The sequence below is a fragment of the Molothrus ater genome, chromosome 21 (genome assembly GCF_012460135.2).
Source record: "Molothrus ater isolate BHLD 08-10-18 breed brown headed cowbird chromosome 21, BPBGC_Mater_1.1, whole genome shotgun sequence".
Lineage (NCBI taxonomy): Eukaryota > Metazoa > Chordata > Aves > Passeriformes > Icteridae > Molothrus > Molothrus ater.
Genome location: NC_050498.2, coordinates 460062 through 478169, shown reverse-complemented (window position 1 = coordinate 478169; position 18108 = coordinate 460062). Strand labels below are relative to the sequence as shown.

The window sequence follows — 18108 nt, the reverse complement described above, 5'->3', positions numbered from 1 at the left end:
GGAACCAGAGTCTGCATGAGTGAACTCAAGGCGTTCGTGGCTCATTTTACACAACAAAGTAGAGTTTCATTGCTGGGCAGCCAAAGCAGAAGCTTCAGGCAATGCTTGACTCTCCCAGTGGTCTTTGTATGGCAGGGGCCAGTGTCATTGCTAAGAAAAAAGCAGAATTGGCAGGTGCCAATGGAGGCTCCATCCATCATGTCTCCTCTGCAGGAACCAGGGATGCAAGCAGGAGACCTCCCTCCAGTAACCAGGAAAACTTTCTCCTTTCTGAAATTTTTTAGTCTGATGTACTGTGGCTCCAGATGTCCTCATTATCCCAGTACTCATCCTCCTCTGTCCCCTCTCGCAGAGATCCAGGATGGCAAGGGCTGGATGCTCCAGTGGAGCAGTGTCACAACTCACCTCCTTTCACTGCCCCAAACAAATGGGCTGTGAGTGGCTCCCTTCCCATTCCTTTCAGTAAAACAGCTGGTGTAGCTCAGTCATTTCAAAGGAATATTTGATGAAATTATTGGGGCCCTTGAATGAAGACAGTGGGTAGAGCATCCACTGGATCTCATTCTGTTGAGCAGGGAAGTTATTTCACTTCTTGCCCTGTTTGTCCTTCATCCTGTGTTCACTGCTCTGTGCTGCTCTGGACACAGCAGCAGAGATGCCTGAAAATTGAAATTTCTCCACATTTTTGGTCTCAGTCTCTTGAGTCCTGGGGCAAGACTTCTGTCATCCCTGTCGCTAAGAACCTCCACATGGAGATTTGGCCTTTGGTGATGAATGCTGGAGTTTCCAGAGGCTCCCAACAGGCTGAAACTGAGGAGGAGTTTCATGCTTACCTGCTTCAAGCTCCTTCCAGTATGCCAGCTCAGCTCTTTGAATGTTTGTGACACTGTGGAGCCACCTGGTCTAGTGGAAGGTGTCCCTGCCCATGGCAGGGGGTAGAATGAGATGGTCTCCAAGGTCCCTTCCAACCCAAACCATTCTGGGATTCTGTGATCTTCATTGGCTGGAGTCCCCCAGGATGCAGCAAGGATGGTAACAGAGTTCACTCTTGGAAGTCTCCTGTGAAATTATCTTTAGTCCAAGAAAGAGTATTTTATTGACTTCTCTGAAATCCTTTATTGAGATCAATTGCAGGGAATGTTGTGGAACAAGTATAAACGGACTAAAAGGAAATAAGGTGTGTTTTTGAAATCCTTCAGGCTGTTCACCAGCTGGCTCTGGGTACAACTCCCAGATCAGTAATTCTGGTAATGCTGGGAAGGTATCCCAAGTGGAACACCAAGTGGAAAACCACTCTTTGAGTGGTCTCTGTTGGCCTGTGATAGGTCACAGATTCCCAGAATCCCAGAATGGTCAGGCTGGAAGGGGCCACCATGGGTCACCTGGTCCCATCCCCCTGCTCAGCAGGACCATCCCAGAGCACAGGGCACAGGATTTTGTCCAGATGGGTCTGAAATATCTCCACCCCGTCCCTGGGCAGGGCTCGGGCACTGCCCAGGGAAGAAGTTCTGTGTCATATTCAGGTGGAACTTCTTGGGCATCAGCTCCTGCCCAGGTCACAGACTTATGTCAATTCTGGGTCTGATCCCTTGGGCCTATGCTGAAATTCTTGTTTCTGCTCAGCATCTGAAGACATCAATGAAAGAAATTTTCAAGCAATTTCACTTCTGCTGTTTAAACTGGTGCCCAGTTTGTTGTGTGGCCTCAGGAAGAGCAGTGAGTGTAGGTTGGAAGTGAGGCAGGAGTGCAGCCCAGGCACCCCACCTTTGGTGTCTCCTGCAGCAGCAGATGAGCTCAGCATCCCCAGGAGCCTGGAGCTGCATTCTTGGCATTCCTGCAGCTCCTTAGATGTCAGTGATGTCATCTATAGCAGTCAGGGAATTGCAGATCCCAGAGGGCCTGAACTCATGTCTTAGCAAGTAGGCGTAGGAGGAACCAATTTCTGTCGTGTACTGCACTGTACCAGCAAGTTTCATTGAATCAAATCACAGCAAATGTATTTGCATCTACATTTCTGTCTTCTGGGAATACAACAATGTCCAACAAGAGATGCTCGTGTCCTCCACCAGCCGCTTGCTCATCCATGCTACAGAAAACTACATCTGAGCAGTAAAACAGTGGGAAGCCGGTGCAGAGTGAGATTGAAAAGCAAATAACTTATTCCTTTAGCTGTTCAATCTTTGTTCTTGTGCCCAGGACCTGCTGATATAAAACATATTTCAAGACAGAACTGGCATGGAGTGAAGGCATCAGCCCTTCTCTGGAAAGCATCCCTTGAAAACTCCATCTTTGTCAGCCTGTGAAAGAGATGAGTTTGCATTTTTTTTTTTTTTTGTGCAGGACAAAATAGCTTGTTTTAGGAACACAGAAGCAAAATTTTAATTGAAGTTTTGTAATTTTATCACCTGGCATTTTGTACCACGAGCTTTGGGATGATGGCAAACCAGTACTCTGCAGGCTCTTGGTAGGCACGGGATGCATCAGTTCCTGCTTCTGGTGTAGCTGGGAGTTGGAACTCTGGGATGGACTAAAGCAGCACTTTTTTTAACAATGGTTTGATGGTACCTCAAAGCCACAGTGGCACAGTCTGCACATGATCAGCATTAAATAGCATTTCACACGCTAAAGTTTGGTAGTGAGGGAGACTGATGGGCACTTTTCTGTCTGAAATGGAAATCTTAATTTTTTTTCTAGTTGTATTTAGGAAGTTACCTCTGACAGGACCTTCCAGGGCAGAGCATGGCGCAGAGATTAACTTCTACACTCACTGAGCCTCCCCAGGTGGCTGTGGGTGCAGGACCATGAGTAGGACAGACCCTCCTCTGCCGCTGCGGAATTTCCTGCTTGGAAGCAGAGTTTGCTCTGCAGCCTCAGTGCTGCTTGAATGTGGCTCTCTGTTACTCAGCTGTAATTAGAGCAGCTTGCCAGTTCTTTATTTCATCCCTTCATTTCAATGGGATTTCTAGATCTGGTGCAATTTGCCCCAGAGAGCTGGGGTTTGTTTTCAGGCCCAAACCTTGCCAGACCTTATACCTATGCCTGCATTTCTCCATCTACAAATAACAATGGAAGTGATTTTATCTAATCTCCCACCACCTGGTTTGTTCTTGTGCTCACTCTTAGGCATGAGGGTATTAAAAATGTTTTTGGCAGGAGGCGCTTTAAGCTGTGTAACCACCAGCATTAACCCAACTACCCAGGCTATGTGTAAAGAACCAGGTATGGGTGGCAGTGACCTCATGCAGGGAGGGAAACCTGGACAGCCAGAGCTCGTGGATTGTGTAGTGTCCTCCATGAAGGGCTGGAAAGCAGCACAGCAAAGCCATGGCCAGTGTCGGGCAGGGAACGGCCCACCCGCCTGCGGCCCTGGGCACGGGGGCTTCAGGGAGCCCTCGGGCCTTCCTGTGTCTCTACGTGACTTGTCCAGATCCCAGGACACCTCCGCAGCAGATCTGTGACTTTCTAGCTTTGGTTTCATGACGGAGCACCCAAGGCCCCTCCTCTACGCCGGCATTTCGGCGCTGTGCTTTGGAAGGACTCCAGACCAGCAGTGAAGGGCTCTTTGATAATATCTGACGGGTGGGTAAGAATTTTGGGCAGCAGCCAAGGTACACATTGCCTGTAATCGTTAACTCGGTCTGTAAACAGTTCAAACGGCACTGAAGAGGCCGTCAGTTATTACATTAGAGAGAAGCCTTTCATGTGCCCGCGCAGGAGCCGGAGCCGCACAGCGCCGGCCCCTGCGGAGCAGCTCTGGCTGCAGGGCTGCAGCACGGCCTGGCCGTACCGCGGGTGCTGCACGCCTGACCTTCAAACCCTCGGCGCTGCAGCAATAACTAAATCATTACTTTCCTTTTGTTCTGCACCTGGCTCAGCGGTGGAGCCCAGCGAGATGGAGGGGGAAGGGATCAGGCAATGTTCCCCCCGGCGCCGGCCGAGAAGGTTCAGCAGGGCTGGCTCCTCCACCCCAAACCCATCTCCTGCCGGCAGCTTTTCCCTGGGGTGATTCCTCCATTCCAAGCCCATCTCCTGGCTGCGGCTTTTCTCTGGTGAGAACAGCTCCATGTGCAATCCTAACAAACGTTTCACTTGTGAACTGGTAAAGCTTCCCTGGACCATTCCTGGTTTCTCAGAAATGGCCACAGTGCTGGTTCAGGGCCATGTCAGGGTCCTGACATTTCCAGGCAATGATGCTTCATCTTCAGAAGAGTTTTAGAGAATTTCCCAGTCCACATCAACCTGTGGAAAGCTCTTTGGTCTCTCTTTCCAGGAGCAGTTCAGCCCTCCTGTAGATGTATGATGCTTCAGAAGAAGTTGTTGCTTAATTTGCCCCAAAAGGAATTCTCTTGTCAGTCTTTGCTCTTCTAGATCCACTTTCTCCTTTCTAGAGGATCAAGAATGCTCCTTCTGGTATCAGTTGCCAAGGTTTTAACTTTGAAACCCATTGTAAAAAGCTGGTGGTTGAGGAAAAGTACCCAGTGGCTGCAGTAAAGCGATTTGGGCTCAGGTGAATCTCTGTATGTGGCCAGTCACTGCAGGACTGCTTTCAGGGTTAGAGCTGTCTCAGGTGTTTCAGTTGTGGGAGTCCTCTGAGCCACCTCTGAGCTGTTCCCAAGGGACCTCTGTGCTTGGAGAGGCGAGAGAGCTGCCAGCACAGCTTGGGCTTTGCCAGTGCTTCGAGGGCTGCAGAGGGACAAGACTTGTGTGAGTTCTGTGGGACAGCTTTAACCTCCCAGCCACTGCCAGCACAGTACAGAGGGGCATGTCAAAGAGGGTCTTCAAGGATGGAGATGACTCCAGAGTGGGGACAGGCTGGGCCCTCCAAGGTATTTGAGGTGAGCAGGTCACTGTGGGTTGGATGCTGTCCACGGGATTTGGGATCCAGACTGCCTGCAGAGTGCTAGAGGCAGAGAAGTATGAGCTGTTCTCCCGTGACTTGGGCCAGCTTGCCTTTACTTCCATTTAGTGCTGTGAGTCAGGGCTGACCAGACTCCCTTTGCCTTTGATACTCCAACATGGATGTGTGGAGCAGAGACAGTTTAACCAGACATTGTTATGGAACTTTGCCAGAGGTTTCCTTGCCAGTCCATATAATCCTCATGGTGGCTGGGCCAACGGAAGTGACACTTGCTTCCCTCATGTGGTATTTCTCTGTCCGCAGGAGAACAAAATTCAGCACAGCTGTCAGTGAGGGGCGTTTGAGAGTTTTCTCCAGCCCATGGGAATCATTTAGGTTGGAAAAGCCCTCCAGCACCATCAGGTCTAGCCTGTGCCTGATCCCCACCTTGTCACCAGCCCAGAGCACTCAGTGCCACGTCCAGGCCTTCCTTGAGCACCTCCAGGGATGAGGACTCCATCATCTCCCTGGGCAGCCCCTTCCGAGGCCTGACCACCCTTTCCAGGAAGAAAGTCCTCCTGATGTCAAACCTGACCTTCCCCTGGCACAGTTTAAGGTCATTTCCTCTTGTCCTGTCCTTTGTTCCCTAGGAGCAAGGCCTGACCCTGACCTGGCTCTGAAGTCCTTTCAGGGAGTTGTAGAGAGCGACAGTAAAGATCCAGACCACCTAAACTCTCTAATCATGCACGTGTGGTAATCAAATAAACATCCCTCTTGGGTTCAGCACTGCTCTTCATTGCTCACCAGCTTGGTAATGAAAAGGAGAGGGAAAACCAGTAATTTCTTGATTAGGGACTGATTTGTTGTATCAAACCCTCAGGCCCTGCTGACCCTTGACTTGGGCCAAAGGTAGTGAAGTTCATGAGCATGAGTAAGGGCACAAGCACAGGAGTATTGCACAGGCACCTTGTAGGTCCTTTGTCTCCTTTCCCACCTCTGGCCATTCCTTCAGGGGACTTGGATGGTTGTCTGAGCTGTTCACACACTGAGGTAGGACCTGAGTCTCTCTAAGAATAATGTATCTGTTATCAGTGAATGTGTTTGTCTGTGACTCACATGTGGGTAAGGTGTGTTTATTATAACAGCTCTTGAAACTTTATGCAGGTAAATTAAAAAAAGCCCCATATCCTGATGGCTGAGCTTCATGCCCAGGAGTCATAGAAATGGCAGCTTTCCCTTGGGCCTCTTGAAACACTCTGCTGTTCTTTTCCAGCCAGCCATTTCCATCTTCTTCCTGGCTAAAATCCACTTCATCTCCCTACCCTGTCCCTCCTCATCCTCCCATGTCCTAGCAGTGTCCCACAGCACTTTCCAGCTCTGCTGTCGGTGTGTTTCAGCCTCGTGGCAGCATCTCCCGTGCCTATGGTAGTGTCCTGTCATTCCTGCTGCTGTCTCTGTGAGTAGAGTGGAATGATCTTGGGGTAAGAGTGGCTTCTGTTCAGCTGGTAAAGCTGGAGAGTTCAGGTAAACTGGGAAGAGCCTTTCTTACAGCAATAAAGACATTCACACGGTATTTTTCACGGAGTCACAGAATCACTGAGGTTGAAAAAGACCTCGAAGAGCATCAAGTCCAACCTGTGACCAATCCCCACCTTGTCACCCAGCCCAGAACCCTGAGTGCCATTCCTTGGACACGTCCAGGGATAGGAACTCCACTGCTTCCCTGGGCAGCCCCTTCCAATACCTGACATGAAGAAATTCTTACTAATGTCCAACCTGAACCTCCCTGGACACAACCTGTAGCTGTTTCCTCTTGTCCTGTCACTTGTCTGGGAGAAGAGTCTGATCCCCACCTGGGTCCAGCCTCTTATCATGTTGAGCTTTGGGGCAGGCTGGGAGAGGAGGATCTGGTGTCTGGGTTGTCCCAACAGAGCAGTGTTGCTGTCAGGAGCATTCTGCAGCGACTGAGAAGTGCACATGGTCTGTTCCATCCCAGCTGTGCACAGTCCCTGGAGATGTCCCTCATGCCAGCAGCTGGGACACTGCCTATGCTCTGACACCTCTGGGAGATGCACTGTGCAGGTGCAGATCTGGCTTTTACAGCTGAGACATCTGCTGTGCTCCTTCCACACAGCAATCCTGTCTCAGGTGCCCTGTTTCCATTTCCTCATAGATCCAGCAGAGGATCTTGCCCAGTAATTCTTACATCCACGCTAGTGTTGGCAGCAAAGATGGAGAGGGTGGTAGGAGACCACTTCCACTTGTCTTTTGAAGCCTACAAAGGAATACAAACCTTACTTACCTCAGAGGCTCACTGACAGAATTCCAGCAGGGAAGAGGTGTCTTGAGCCAGACATATCCACAAATCCAGCAATATCCATATCCTGCCTCAGAAGCTCATGCTGGGTGACAGTGACATGAGAGCTGGGTGAAGCCAGCAGTGGGCAGTGGGTGTCTCCCGTGGATGCATGGACATGGCACTATGATGTCCGAGATGCTCTGTGTCACCAAAGGTGCTGTTGTGGTGCCCTAGGCTCCTTCATCCCCTCACTGCTACTTTGGCTGTAGCTCATCTTTGAAGGAGATTTTCCACAAGGTATTTCATCCACTCGAGGCTTTGGTGCCAATGGCATGTGGAGAATGGTCCTGGCATGAGATGGAGTGGTCCTGGCATGAGCTGTGGTAGGGGAGGCCCTGCTGTCCTGAACAAAGTCCTTACACTCTTCTCCTGGCCCTGCATGTGTGAGCATTCCCTCAAGGTCTTGCATGGGATTCTACCTGCTGGAATACTGGCAAGAGGAGGGGAAGGAGAACTGGTGCTGGGACACAGCCAGAAGTCACAGTACTGTCCCACAGATAAGGCAGCAGATGGCTCTGCTGGTGTTCTGGGCACAGATGCTGACCTGGCTCTCTGGCACCACTGACCACAAATCCCAGCGGTATTCTGGAGTTTGGTTCCTCGATGAAATATTCATGGCACAAGTCATCTAGTGGGGAGGTGAGTGTGCAGCCCATGGTGATGCCTGGTGAGTGCAGAACCCCGTGTGTGCTCCAAAATGTGCAGAGCACGGGCAAATCACAATGGATAATCCTCTGCAGCCCCCTGACTGCAGCAGGCTGTGCCCGCAACCAGGCTGGTGTCCCCACCTTTGCATGTAACAGCTCTTCCTGATGTTTTGATCCAGGAATTCTTCATATTTTTAAGGAGTTTCTGTAGCTTTAACATATCCCACCTGTAGTAAGCTGAAGAATTCTTGTTCACTTAATCACTTGTACAGAAATCTCTGTTTGAGATGGAGTGAGCAGGACTCCTTGTAACAGTCAAAATGTTGACACACTGCAGCTTTATCTAGTGGATTTTCATTTTTCATTTGTTTTTTACAGTAATGCCTGTTTGCTTTTTGACTGCTTTGGGTGATTCAACAGTGGTTTCCATAAAACTCCCCGCCGTGACTCCAAGCTCTTTCCTGTTCATTAACTGCTAACCTAGTGCTCATCCCTGTGCAAAATACCTGGATATATTTTTTCATATTTGCATATCTTAATATCCTGTATCACTCCATCACTCAGCATGAGATCCTTTGCTAGACAGTTTTAATATTTACCAGCTTGGATTTTTATGTGTTACTGAAGAGTTCGGTCGTTTCACCATCCCTCTCATTTTCCATGTGGTTTGTGAATATTTGGACAACACAGTTTACCTTGGGACTGTGCTGGTGAGTTCATTGTAAGGGCTGCCCTGCTTTCTTCTCTTTTTAGTCCTGAAGATCATAGAACCATGGAATGGTTTGGATTGGAAGGGATCTTAAAGCCCATCTCGTCCCACTCCCTGCCATGGGCAGGGACATCTCAGGCTGCTCCAAGCCCCGTCCAGCCTGGCCTTGGACACTGCCAGGGATCCAAGGGCAGCCACAGCTGCTCTGGGCACCCCTGCCAGGGCCTGCCCACCCTCCCAGGGGACAATTCCTTCCCAATATCCCATCCATCCCTGCCCTCTGGCAGTGGGAAGCTATTCCCCCTTGTTCTGTTGCTTCAGGCCCATGTCCAAAGTCCTTTTCCCTGGGCAGTACTGCGCAATATTCCATCGTCTTCCATACCCTTGACCTTGCAGAAGAACAGAAGAGACACCAGAGTCTGGCATTCATGGAACTACCTTTAGTCCCACACTCACTGACTGCTTTGAGGAGCCCTGTGGCTCTGTGAACCATCCTTTTCCTTTTCCAAAGCTCTGTTAGTTCTTCCCTTCTCTTCATTAATCTGTTTTTTTTAACCTGGCTTTTCTTTTGGCAGGGAAGTCGGCATTATCAATCTGCCATTCCCTGCATTGCTCTTGACTCCTTTAAATGCATTTTGGTATTTGCTGCCTGCAGTTCTTCTGGGATTGTAGTCAATGTAGTGAAGAGTTCAGTCCAGGATTTTTCTCAAGCCCTTTGGTGAACACTCTCCTGTCCTGTTCTCTTCCTGTCTTTTCCATGTCAATCCTATTGGTTGGTTAAACCATTTCTCCTGCCGCTGCAGATCAGATCAAATTTTGATTCCTCTCCCATGAAGAAAGCGTGGGAAGTGCTCTGAGTTCCCTTACAGAGAAAATGAGGATTTTCTCCGAGTCCTTTTTCAGCCCTTGTCCCTCAGGACTCCTTGGTGAACAGAAAGAAGAACAGAAATGTTTAAAGTCTCCCTGGGGAGGAAAAAAAAAATAGCACAAATAATCTCTTTTCTATGGGCATGGTTGATTCAGTGAGAACTAATAGGCTCAGGCTGGAGCAAAACTGACTCCAGTGAGGCACTGCAATACACTTTCTGATGCGGAGGAGAAGGGAGTCCTGCAGTGAGTGAGGAGTCTCCCTTTTTGGAGGTCTTGAAAACAGGTTCAGCAAGTGTCTCAGAGGAATGTTTTAGGTCTGTCTGATCCTGCCTTCAGGCAGCAAAGTGGGCTAGATGACCTCTCAGGGTCACCTTTTTTCCTCCTGTTTTGTACATGAAGTTCCCAAGTAGGAATTGTGCACCTCTCCATGCCTGATTCCCCAGGACCTTTCCCCATGTTTCTGCTGCTCAGTGCAACCTGTGATTCATGCTGGTGTGAACTTCAGTATTTTAGGAGTAGTACTCTGGACAGAAAAAGTAGAAAATAAAGAGAAGCCATAAGGTAAGGGAACAAGAAACCAAAAAGGTGGTATCAAGAAGATAGGGATGAGGAGGAGCTCTGTGTCTTCTCAGAAGATGTGACAGGTGGGATGTGGTGACAGAGACAGATGGAGTGACAAAGCCAGGGATCACAGGTTGGCAGTGTCTTACCAGGGCCAGGGTGTGGACAGAGCTGCCGGGCTGAATTATCTAAAAGTGGGTCCAAACCCTGCCAGCTGATCCCAGCCCACCACTAGGATCCCGGGAGCACAGGGGCAGGCAGGGATTGTCCTGGGAGAAGGATCTGGCAGAACAGCAATGTGTAGAACACCAGGGAGCCCTAGCTGGAACAGCATCATAATCACAGAGGTCCCTCTGCTGACTGGGAGCCCCTGGGCAGTGTTGGAACAGGAGTGTGGTGGGATTTAGGCAGCATGTATGAAACCTCTCTGATTTTGGGTATGAACATACCCCCTCTCTCCAGCAATGGGATTTTGTTATCTCCTAGATCAGATAAGGGTTTGTAAGGAGCTGTTGTCCTGTGGCTGTGGCAGTCGGTACTACAGAAGTGCCCAGCCTGGCAGAGAGGGGGATGCCATGCCTGGGAGCCCATCTGCAGCCACAGACCCAGGAGGGAGCAAGGGATCCTGACTCTGCAGCTGCAGCCACGCATGGGGCACGCATGGAGTCCTCTGCACTGAGAAATCTCATAATATTTGTTTTTCCACATCATCCTTAGATTATTTTTCAAGTCTGCTCTTGTCCTGTGAGCACAGTGTGCAGCCAGGATCCCTCACTCATAATACCAGGGACAGGGCAGTGGGAATGCCAGGAAATGCTGTTGAAGGATGTAGAAAGTAAGAGTCATGTCTTGCTGCTGTGCTGCTGCTGGACTTGACTGTACAGTGACAAACAGGAGAAGGAGCTGAGGGGAGGAGAGGAAAGAGGTCTCTGGAGCAGAGATGAGTGGAGTGTGTGGCTGTGGCAGATGGTGCCTGTGTCCCCAAGCTGCCCCTGGGCATTGCAGGGTGCTGAGAAGGCTTCTGGGCCCAGCCTCCAGCCTGATCATGTCTGTGAGGGACCCAGCACAGAATAATGAGGGTCCATTACTCTGCCTCAGCTCCATGGATAGCTGCCCTTGTGGGAAGGGTCTCAGGTGCAGGTACCAGCAGGTCTTCTCCAGATTTATCATCTGGGTCTTGCTCCAGAGCAGCTGCCAGCATTTTCCATAAGTTCCCCATGCACATTTGGAGGTGCAGCAGCTTGGCCCATTGTTCATATTCCTGGTGTTCATGGTTAATCATGGAATGGCCTGGGTTGGAACAGACCTTAAAGCTCATCTTGTTCCACCCCCTGCCATGGGCAGGGACACCTTCCACTGTCCCACGTTGTTCCAAGCCCCATCCAGCCTGGCCTTGGACACTTCTGGGATCCAGGGGCAGGCACAGCTTCTCTGAGCACCCTGTGCTAGGCCCCCTCACCCTAATGCTGGCATCAGGCCCAGCAATCCTGGTCACAGAGAGGCTGCTCTGAGCTCAGCACACAGGACTGTCACTGCCCTGTGAGTGTCACAGCCAGGGTTGGACACAGCTCCAAGGTTCTTCTCAGCTCCCCCAGCTCCAGGAGCAGCCCGGGGAAGGCTCCAGTCAGGTCCCTCTGAGCTGTTGGAGCTATCCTGAGACACACTCTGTATTTCCTGTTTGGTGTTTTTCTGTGGCTGTGACAAGCACATATTAACCCAAAGCCATGATCACATCTTAAGCCCACGTCCCAGCCAGGCAAGCAGAGCACAAAGTGGTGCTGTTCTGGGTGAATCCAGCAGGATCACGGGCACTTGGATGCCGTGTCGGTGTTGGTCAAGGCAGCACCTGTCGGTGCTCCGACGGAACAGGGGCTTTTTGGGAGCTTCCCTGACTGCTCCAAGCCATAACAGATCCAATTGCTTCCCTAAAAACCTGGATTTATAGAGTTTGTCGTGCTTGGCTTGGTACAATTGCACTCTATCTGATGTCCTGTAGTGAAGTCTAAGTTGTAGCATCCCAGAATGGTTTGGGTTGGAAGGGACCTTAAAGATCATCCAGTTGTCCCCACTGCTATGGGCAGGGACATCTTCTACTAGACCAGTGTTTTGACAAAAGGATACAAACTTTTACTTTTAAATATTTCAAATTTCAGTGAAATCCTTTGCTTTTACTTTGGTTTTAAGCAGCTCCAGAAATTATTAGGAGTTGGATACAAACTCACAGCCACAGACATTTGTACTAGGCATTAGCATAAGTTGGTCTTGATGCTATCACCCTAGGATTTGATAATTTTAACTTACTTTCATAGTTTTGTTAGACCTGTTCTTGTTTTGATGCCCAAGACTTGGTGCTGCCAAAAGCAGCTCTGTGGCTTTGTGGTGCCTCCCAATCCTGCAGTGCTGGGTGCTTGTGGATGTGGGATTGGTGCTGAGTTATATCACTGCACAGGCAGCAGAAAGCCTCCCCATGACTGGCAGCAGCATTCCTGGCATTTTTCTAATGGGTATAACCCTGGTATTGAGGGGGTTGTCTGCCAGCCACCTTCCTGGGAATCCCAGTGCCGGGGGTTCAGTGGAGCACAGCAGGAGGCCATAGAACTGTGGTCTCCAGCTCCAGAGTCCAGCCAGGCTCTGGGGAGTGGTTGGAGTGCCTGGGGTGACACCCAGCTTCGGCAATGAGTGTTCTTTTGTGTCTTTCAAGGCCTCAGTGGCTCGGGCAGGGCCATAGGATGTAGCAGTGTTATGGTGGCACCCGGCAGGTGGGGGTCCTGCACCTCTGGGCAGGTCCAGAGGGTTTTGCAGGGTGGGCTTCAGCCCCCTTTGCAGTGCTGAGCCCCAGGATCTGAGTTTCTCCTTGCTTTTGTTCTGCAGTCCCACCCACTATCCCTGTGCAACACCAGCGAGGATGAACACACGGAATCGGGATTCATCACCATCGTCAAGCTGGAACAGCCGGATCGGGATCCCAACCCCTGCCTGTCCCTGGCCAACAAGGTAAGTGCAAAAATGCCTGAAATGGCATCAGCCTGGGAAGTGAAACCTGTGGTGCAGCAAAGGAAAGGGGAGGAGGAGGCAGCAAGGAAAGAGCTGTTGGGAAGTAGAGAAAAGGACAAGGACAGATCAGGGTCCTTGGCAGAGGCAGTCCTTGGTAGAAGGGGTCCTTTGGGAGAGATGCTGTGCCAGCCATCCCAAACACCCATCCCTTGACCTTTTGGACTGCCTGACTTTGTAAAAGGTGTGGAGTTCCGTCTAGCCTGGCAGCTCTGGGTTGGTCAGACCTTACCCAGCATCCCACACTCTTTGCTGCCTAATAGCCTTGTGCCTCTCCTGTTTTACAGCCTCACGTTGCTTTCTGGTCTGTGTGATTTGTGTTTCTCTGTGTTCTCTGGCCTGTGGGAAAACATGGACACAGAGAACATCTTCCGTGGCTCTGTTTCCAAAAATAATGCTGCAATATTTCCCTGGATGAGGCACGGGAAGAGTCAGTGCTGAGCAGTGAGATAAATGCAGACCAGCTGAACTAGTGGTGGGTCACGACTTGTTAACAGTTCATGCCCTGGGAGATCTCAGAGGTCTTTGGATCAGGCGCCTCAGTGAAACAGCACTTCCTATGCCAAAAGCTGAGGTCAGTGGTCCAATTCTCTGGTAATAAGGAAGTCAGGTAGGAACAAGGGTCATTTTAAGGCTTAAAATCTTTGTGATTCTGATTAAGTTGCATGGATAAGGATGACATTGTTTTTTTCTTTTGATTGTCTCTCTACCAAATGTTGGCTATTTTCATGCTTGTGCAAGTGTTGTACAAGCATGAAAATCCCCTTGTTCAGCTCTTCTTGGCTTTACTTGGATTGCCTTCAGGTCATTTCACCCTGTTGCCTTCCTGCTGGTGGTGACGTGGTGGGGATGGGGACAGGGTCCTTTTCCCTGTTCCCTACAGCTCAGCTGAAGAAGGCAGGCAAAACTTGTACCCAGTGTTTGCTCTGGCACAACAGGGTTTTTTCATGGAGGCTGTGGCATCAAAAGTAAGGAAATGTGATGCCATGGTGGATTTGCCATCCCAGGGCTGGTTCCCCCTGGCTAGAAAGACAGCAGTACCTATCCTTTACTGGGTTGCCCAGCCCAAATTTGGGATGCTGCTGCTCTGGAGCTGGTGCCAGATGTTGGCATGAGCCAGTGTGATGGAGTTAGCAACCTGCTGTCAGTTCCCCCACACCTGGAGAATGGCCTGGGCCCACCTGGGCAGCTTGTGATAGACGTGAGGAAAAGGGCTGGGCAGGTGCCTCCAGCTCTGCCATGTCCATCCAGATGTGAGGGTCACATGGTGGTGGTACCAGGATGCCCCAGGATGTTTGGGCAGTGCAGCTGCTGTGGAGGATCATGAACAAGAGGACGAAGCAGCTGCAAAGGCCCGTCTTCCATTTCAGAACGTTAAAAGGTTTCAAAACTTAGGCCATGTTGGATGAAACTTGGAGCAATCTGGTCTAGTGGAAGATGTTCCTGGCTGTAACAGGGTGGAATGAGATGAGCTTTAAGGTCCCTTGTAGCCCAGACCATTCTGGGATTCTGTTTTGCTAGTTTTGTCCTTCATCTTTGAGACTCTGATCACAGCACTGAAAGTACCAGTGTGTTATTGAGTCCAAGGATCAGCTGAGGAAGGTTGGCACGGGGTGGGACAAGACATGGTGCATTGCTGCACTCTGCTCTTCCACCTGGATCCCTTCTCCAGGACTCCTAAACCCCCCAAAGCAAACAAACCCTCAGCTCCCCTGGTACACTGAGTTCACTGGCCATCAGTCATTACTACTACTCTGTTACCAGAGCCAGATCCAGCACTGGATTTTGATATCCAGCTGTTGCAGTCCTGCAGGTGTTCCTGCTCTAAAATCTCACCAAGGGAGGCTCACAGTTCTTCTCCCATGAACAGGAGTAGTTTAGTCATGAAATAGAGCAGATGCTCCTTAAGCTGGCAACATCCCTGGGCCCTGCCTTGTATCATGGATCCTCCATCCCCTGCAGTTCCTCCCTGTCTGCTTCTCCAAACTCCTGAAGCCTCTGCCAAGCTCCCTTCCTCTAACATTGTACGGATCAGAGAATCACAAACTGGTTGGGACTGGAAGGGACCTTAAAAGATCATTGCATCCTGAGCTGCTGCCATGGGAAGGGATGCGAAGGTCTCTTCCTCAAAATCCCAGGACCACACTCCTCCTCTGGAGTAGGGGTGTAGCTGTGGGACTTGGCTGGTGCTGAGTGGAGCTGGAACCTTGTTTTCCTGGCAAGTGTGTCTTGGGGCAGAGCTTTGCATGTGGAATTGCAGGGCTGTATCAATGATGATAAAAATAGCCATGTGCAGAGTGCTATCACAACCTCTGCTTCAGCTGTCACCCAGCCAAGCCCTGCACACGGACAACCCTGGCCAGCCCAACACGAGGAGAACTCCACCAGTGACCTGAGGCATTTCCCTGCTTCCTAAATTCTGTCACTGCTTCAGCTTCCAAAGCTAAAACAAACAGGGAAAGCATTAGAGAAGAGGAAGGCATGGGAAGGACCTCTGGAATCAATTCAAAGTGATTTATTGTTCTTTCTGATCATAATTTGTAAATTTTTGGGGGGGCTTTTTTTTATTTCCGAGTGAACCTGTGATTGCAAGCCTGGTTGTCAGACTGCTGAGACCTCCAAAATCATCCTGTAAATACCTATTTGCACCAGAGGGAGCTCAGCTGTGCCACATGGCTGAAGAGATACAGTGCAAACACAGCTAACACTGAGAAAACTACTGTATCAAGCAAATTGTGAAAGGCTTGAACAGAATTACAGAGTATCTTGAGTTGGAAAGGAACCCCAAGGATCATCCAGTCCAGCCCCTGGTCCTGCACAGACACCCCAGCAATCCCACCCTGGGCATCCCTGGAGCTCCTGGAGCTCTGGCAGCCTCGGGGCCCTGCCCATTCCCTGGGCAGCCTGGGCAGTGCCAGCACCCTCTGGGGGAAGAACCTTTCCTGATCTCCACTCTAAACCTCCGTGGCACAGCTCCAGCTGTTCCCTGGGCCCTGTCCCTGGTCACCATTTGTATCCTTTGCAACAGGAGTCAGAAAGATGTTGGGAAAAGTCACTTGTCCAGTCTCAGTTGTTCATTGCCCCATAGTCAGTGTCTTTAGCAGGATAAAATCAATGTAGAGCTGTTTGTTGTTCATCAAAGACTGACTATTGGATGGAATTCACTCCCTGAAAGTCCTCTTCCCCTGAAAGTGCTGGCAAATACTGGGGTTCCATCGATCCTAGTCAGGACCCAGTCTCTGATCCCTGTCTTGAGCCTTGATCCCACTTTTCCAGCTGCCCTATGAGTGTTAAATCCTGTTAGCAGCTCAGAGCCTCCACCTCTGCCTGTTGCTGACCATGTGCAGCTCCATTCCCACACGTGTACCCAGACCCAGGCCCCCAGTGCTCCTCGCCGAGGTGACCCGGGAGCAGGGATGGAGCTGGTGCCCCCCGGCCGTTCCGGGAATGCCGCATCCCTTGGCCCGGCCGGCTCCCGGCGCCTGAGAGCGCGGCTGGGGCGGGCAGTGCCCCACGGCCCCCGCCGGCTTTGGCAATGCTGCTCCTGTTTGCTTGGGATCAAAGGGCTCCGCCTGAGCTACCGGCCCAGCCCGGCCCAGCCCAGCCCAGCTCACCTTCCATCTCCCGGGGCTGCCTCTGCCTGCCGGGAGGGCTCCAGGGGCTGCCCGGGAGGAGGTGGGTGACCCTCGAGCTCCTGGCTGCTTACCTCATCAGGGTGGCATGTGTGCTCGGCTGGGTGGGTCTCTGAGCTGTCCCTTCCCTCTGGGAAAGCCACCGAACTGCTAATCCTAGAGCAGACCCGGCTCCACCTGAGCTTCTCCCTAATGAGCAGGGGGAACCAGGGAGAGCAGCGTGAGTGGGAGTCAGGCCCTCTTGACAGCCCTGGTGCTGCCAGGTGACAGGGGACCTGTGGGAGTTTCTGCTGTCCATGGAGGTCAGCAGGGCTAACAGGGCTGCACATCCCTCCCCAGCAAATCCAGCTTTGAAATAAGGGAGCAGCTGGCACGCGGACAGCTGGGGAATTGTTAGGTTTGTGTTTTGCTTTTGCTGCAACTCCACCAAGTAGTTCACCTCCACAACTTTAGGAAGAAACCACCTGTGAGCTGCAGAGCTCTGGCAAGTGTAGGCACTGCAGCCCAACACAAGTCAGGAACTGAGGCAGGAACGGTTTCCTCAGTCCAAACAGGTGCTTCTTTCTCCTGGGAAGAGCCCAGGAGGCAGACATGGATCCAATGGCAGGTGTGGACACAGGGTACAGTACAAAATGTCCACTGAAGCTTCTGTTGTTTTGGACAGGCAAAGCTGGCAGGAGAGCGTGGAGCCCGTGCGATCCTTTTTGACATCACCGATGATGAAAGTGCTGCTGATCAGGTACAGACCCCAGTGATACCCTCAGCTAAAACACAGTGCTCCTGTCTCATCCTGAAACGTGCTCAGGGCAGGACCCCCTAGGCACCAGTGGGAGGTTCCAGGATGCTGCTGGTGTTGGGTGTTGGCTCTTACCCTACACAGACACTTTCCATGGCACATCCACACTCTTAAAAGACATTGTCTGGACAATCAAACTTTTCTGCGAGGAGCTGGATGTTTCCTCTTGGGAAGTCATAAATTTCCTCATCTCACATAGTCCAGACAGCCCAATGTACCTCAGGAAAGGTGATTTCTCAAGTTTCCAAGTCAACCTGCTTTTCTGTTGGTGCAGGTTTAACCTTGGTTAGGACACCTCCAAAGGTCCCTTTCCCCAGCACTGTTGTCATCTCTGGAAGGGAATCAATTCCGCATCCAGATAATCCAGGGATATCCAGCTTTAGGTAGGGAACAGACAGGGGAGCTGGTGCCTGACCTCATCCAAGCTCTGGGCTGACTCCTTGCTGGATCCGTCCCTTGTGGCTCTTTCATGCACTTACATCTTAATTTCTGGTGCCAGAGAAACATAGCAGCAAAAGCAGGTCCATGAGGTGATGCCAATGTTGCTCAGATCCCAGTCTCCGATCCCTACCCCGAGCCTTGGCTCCCACTTTTCCAGCTTTCCCATTTGGTACACAAAAGCCAAGAGCATCAAATCCTATCAACA

At 50.9% G+C, this 18108-nt stretch overlaps 1 protein-coding gene across 1 annotated transcript in view; it reads left to right on the top strand.

The window, feature by feature from the left end:
* Nucleotides 1–18108, top strand: part of RNF43 (ring finger protein 43) — a 55910-nt gene that overhangs the window by 26668 nt on the left and 11134 nt on the right. Inside the window, exons 2-3 of the mRNA XM_036395202.1 lie at nt 12855–12977; nt 17331–17405. Of these exons, the coding sequence (XP_036251095.1) occupies nt 12855–12977; nt 17331–17405 (198 nt within the window). The remainder of the gene's footprint in view (nt 1–12854; nt 12978–17330; nt 17406–18108) is intronic.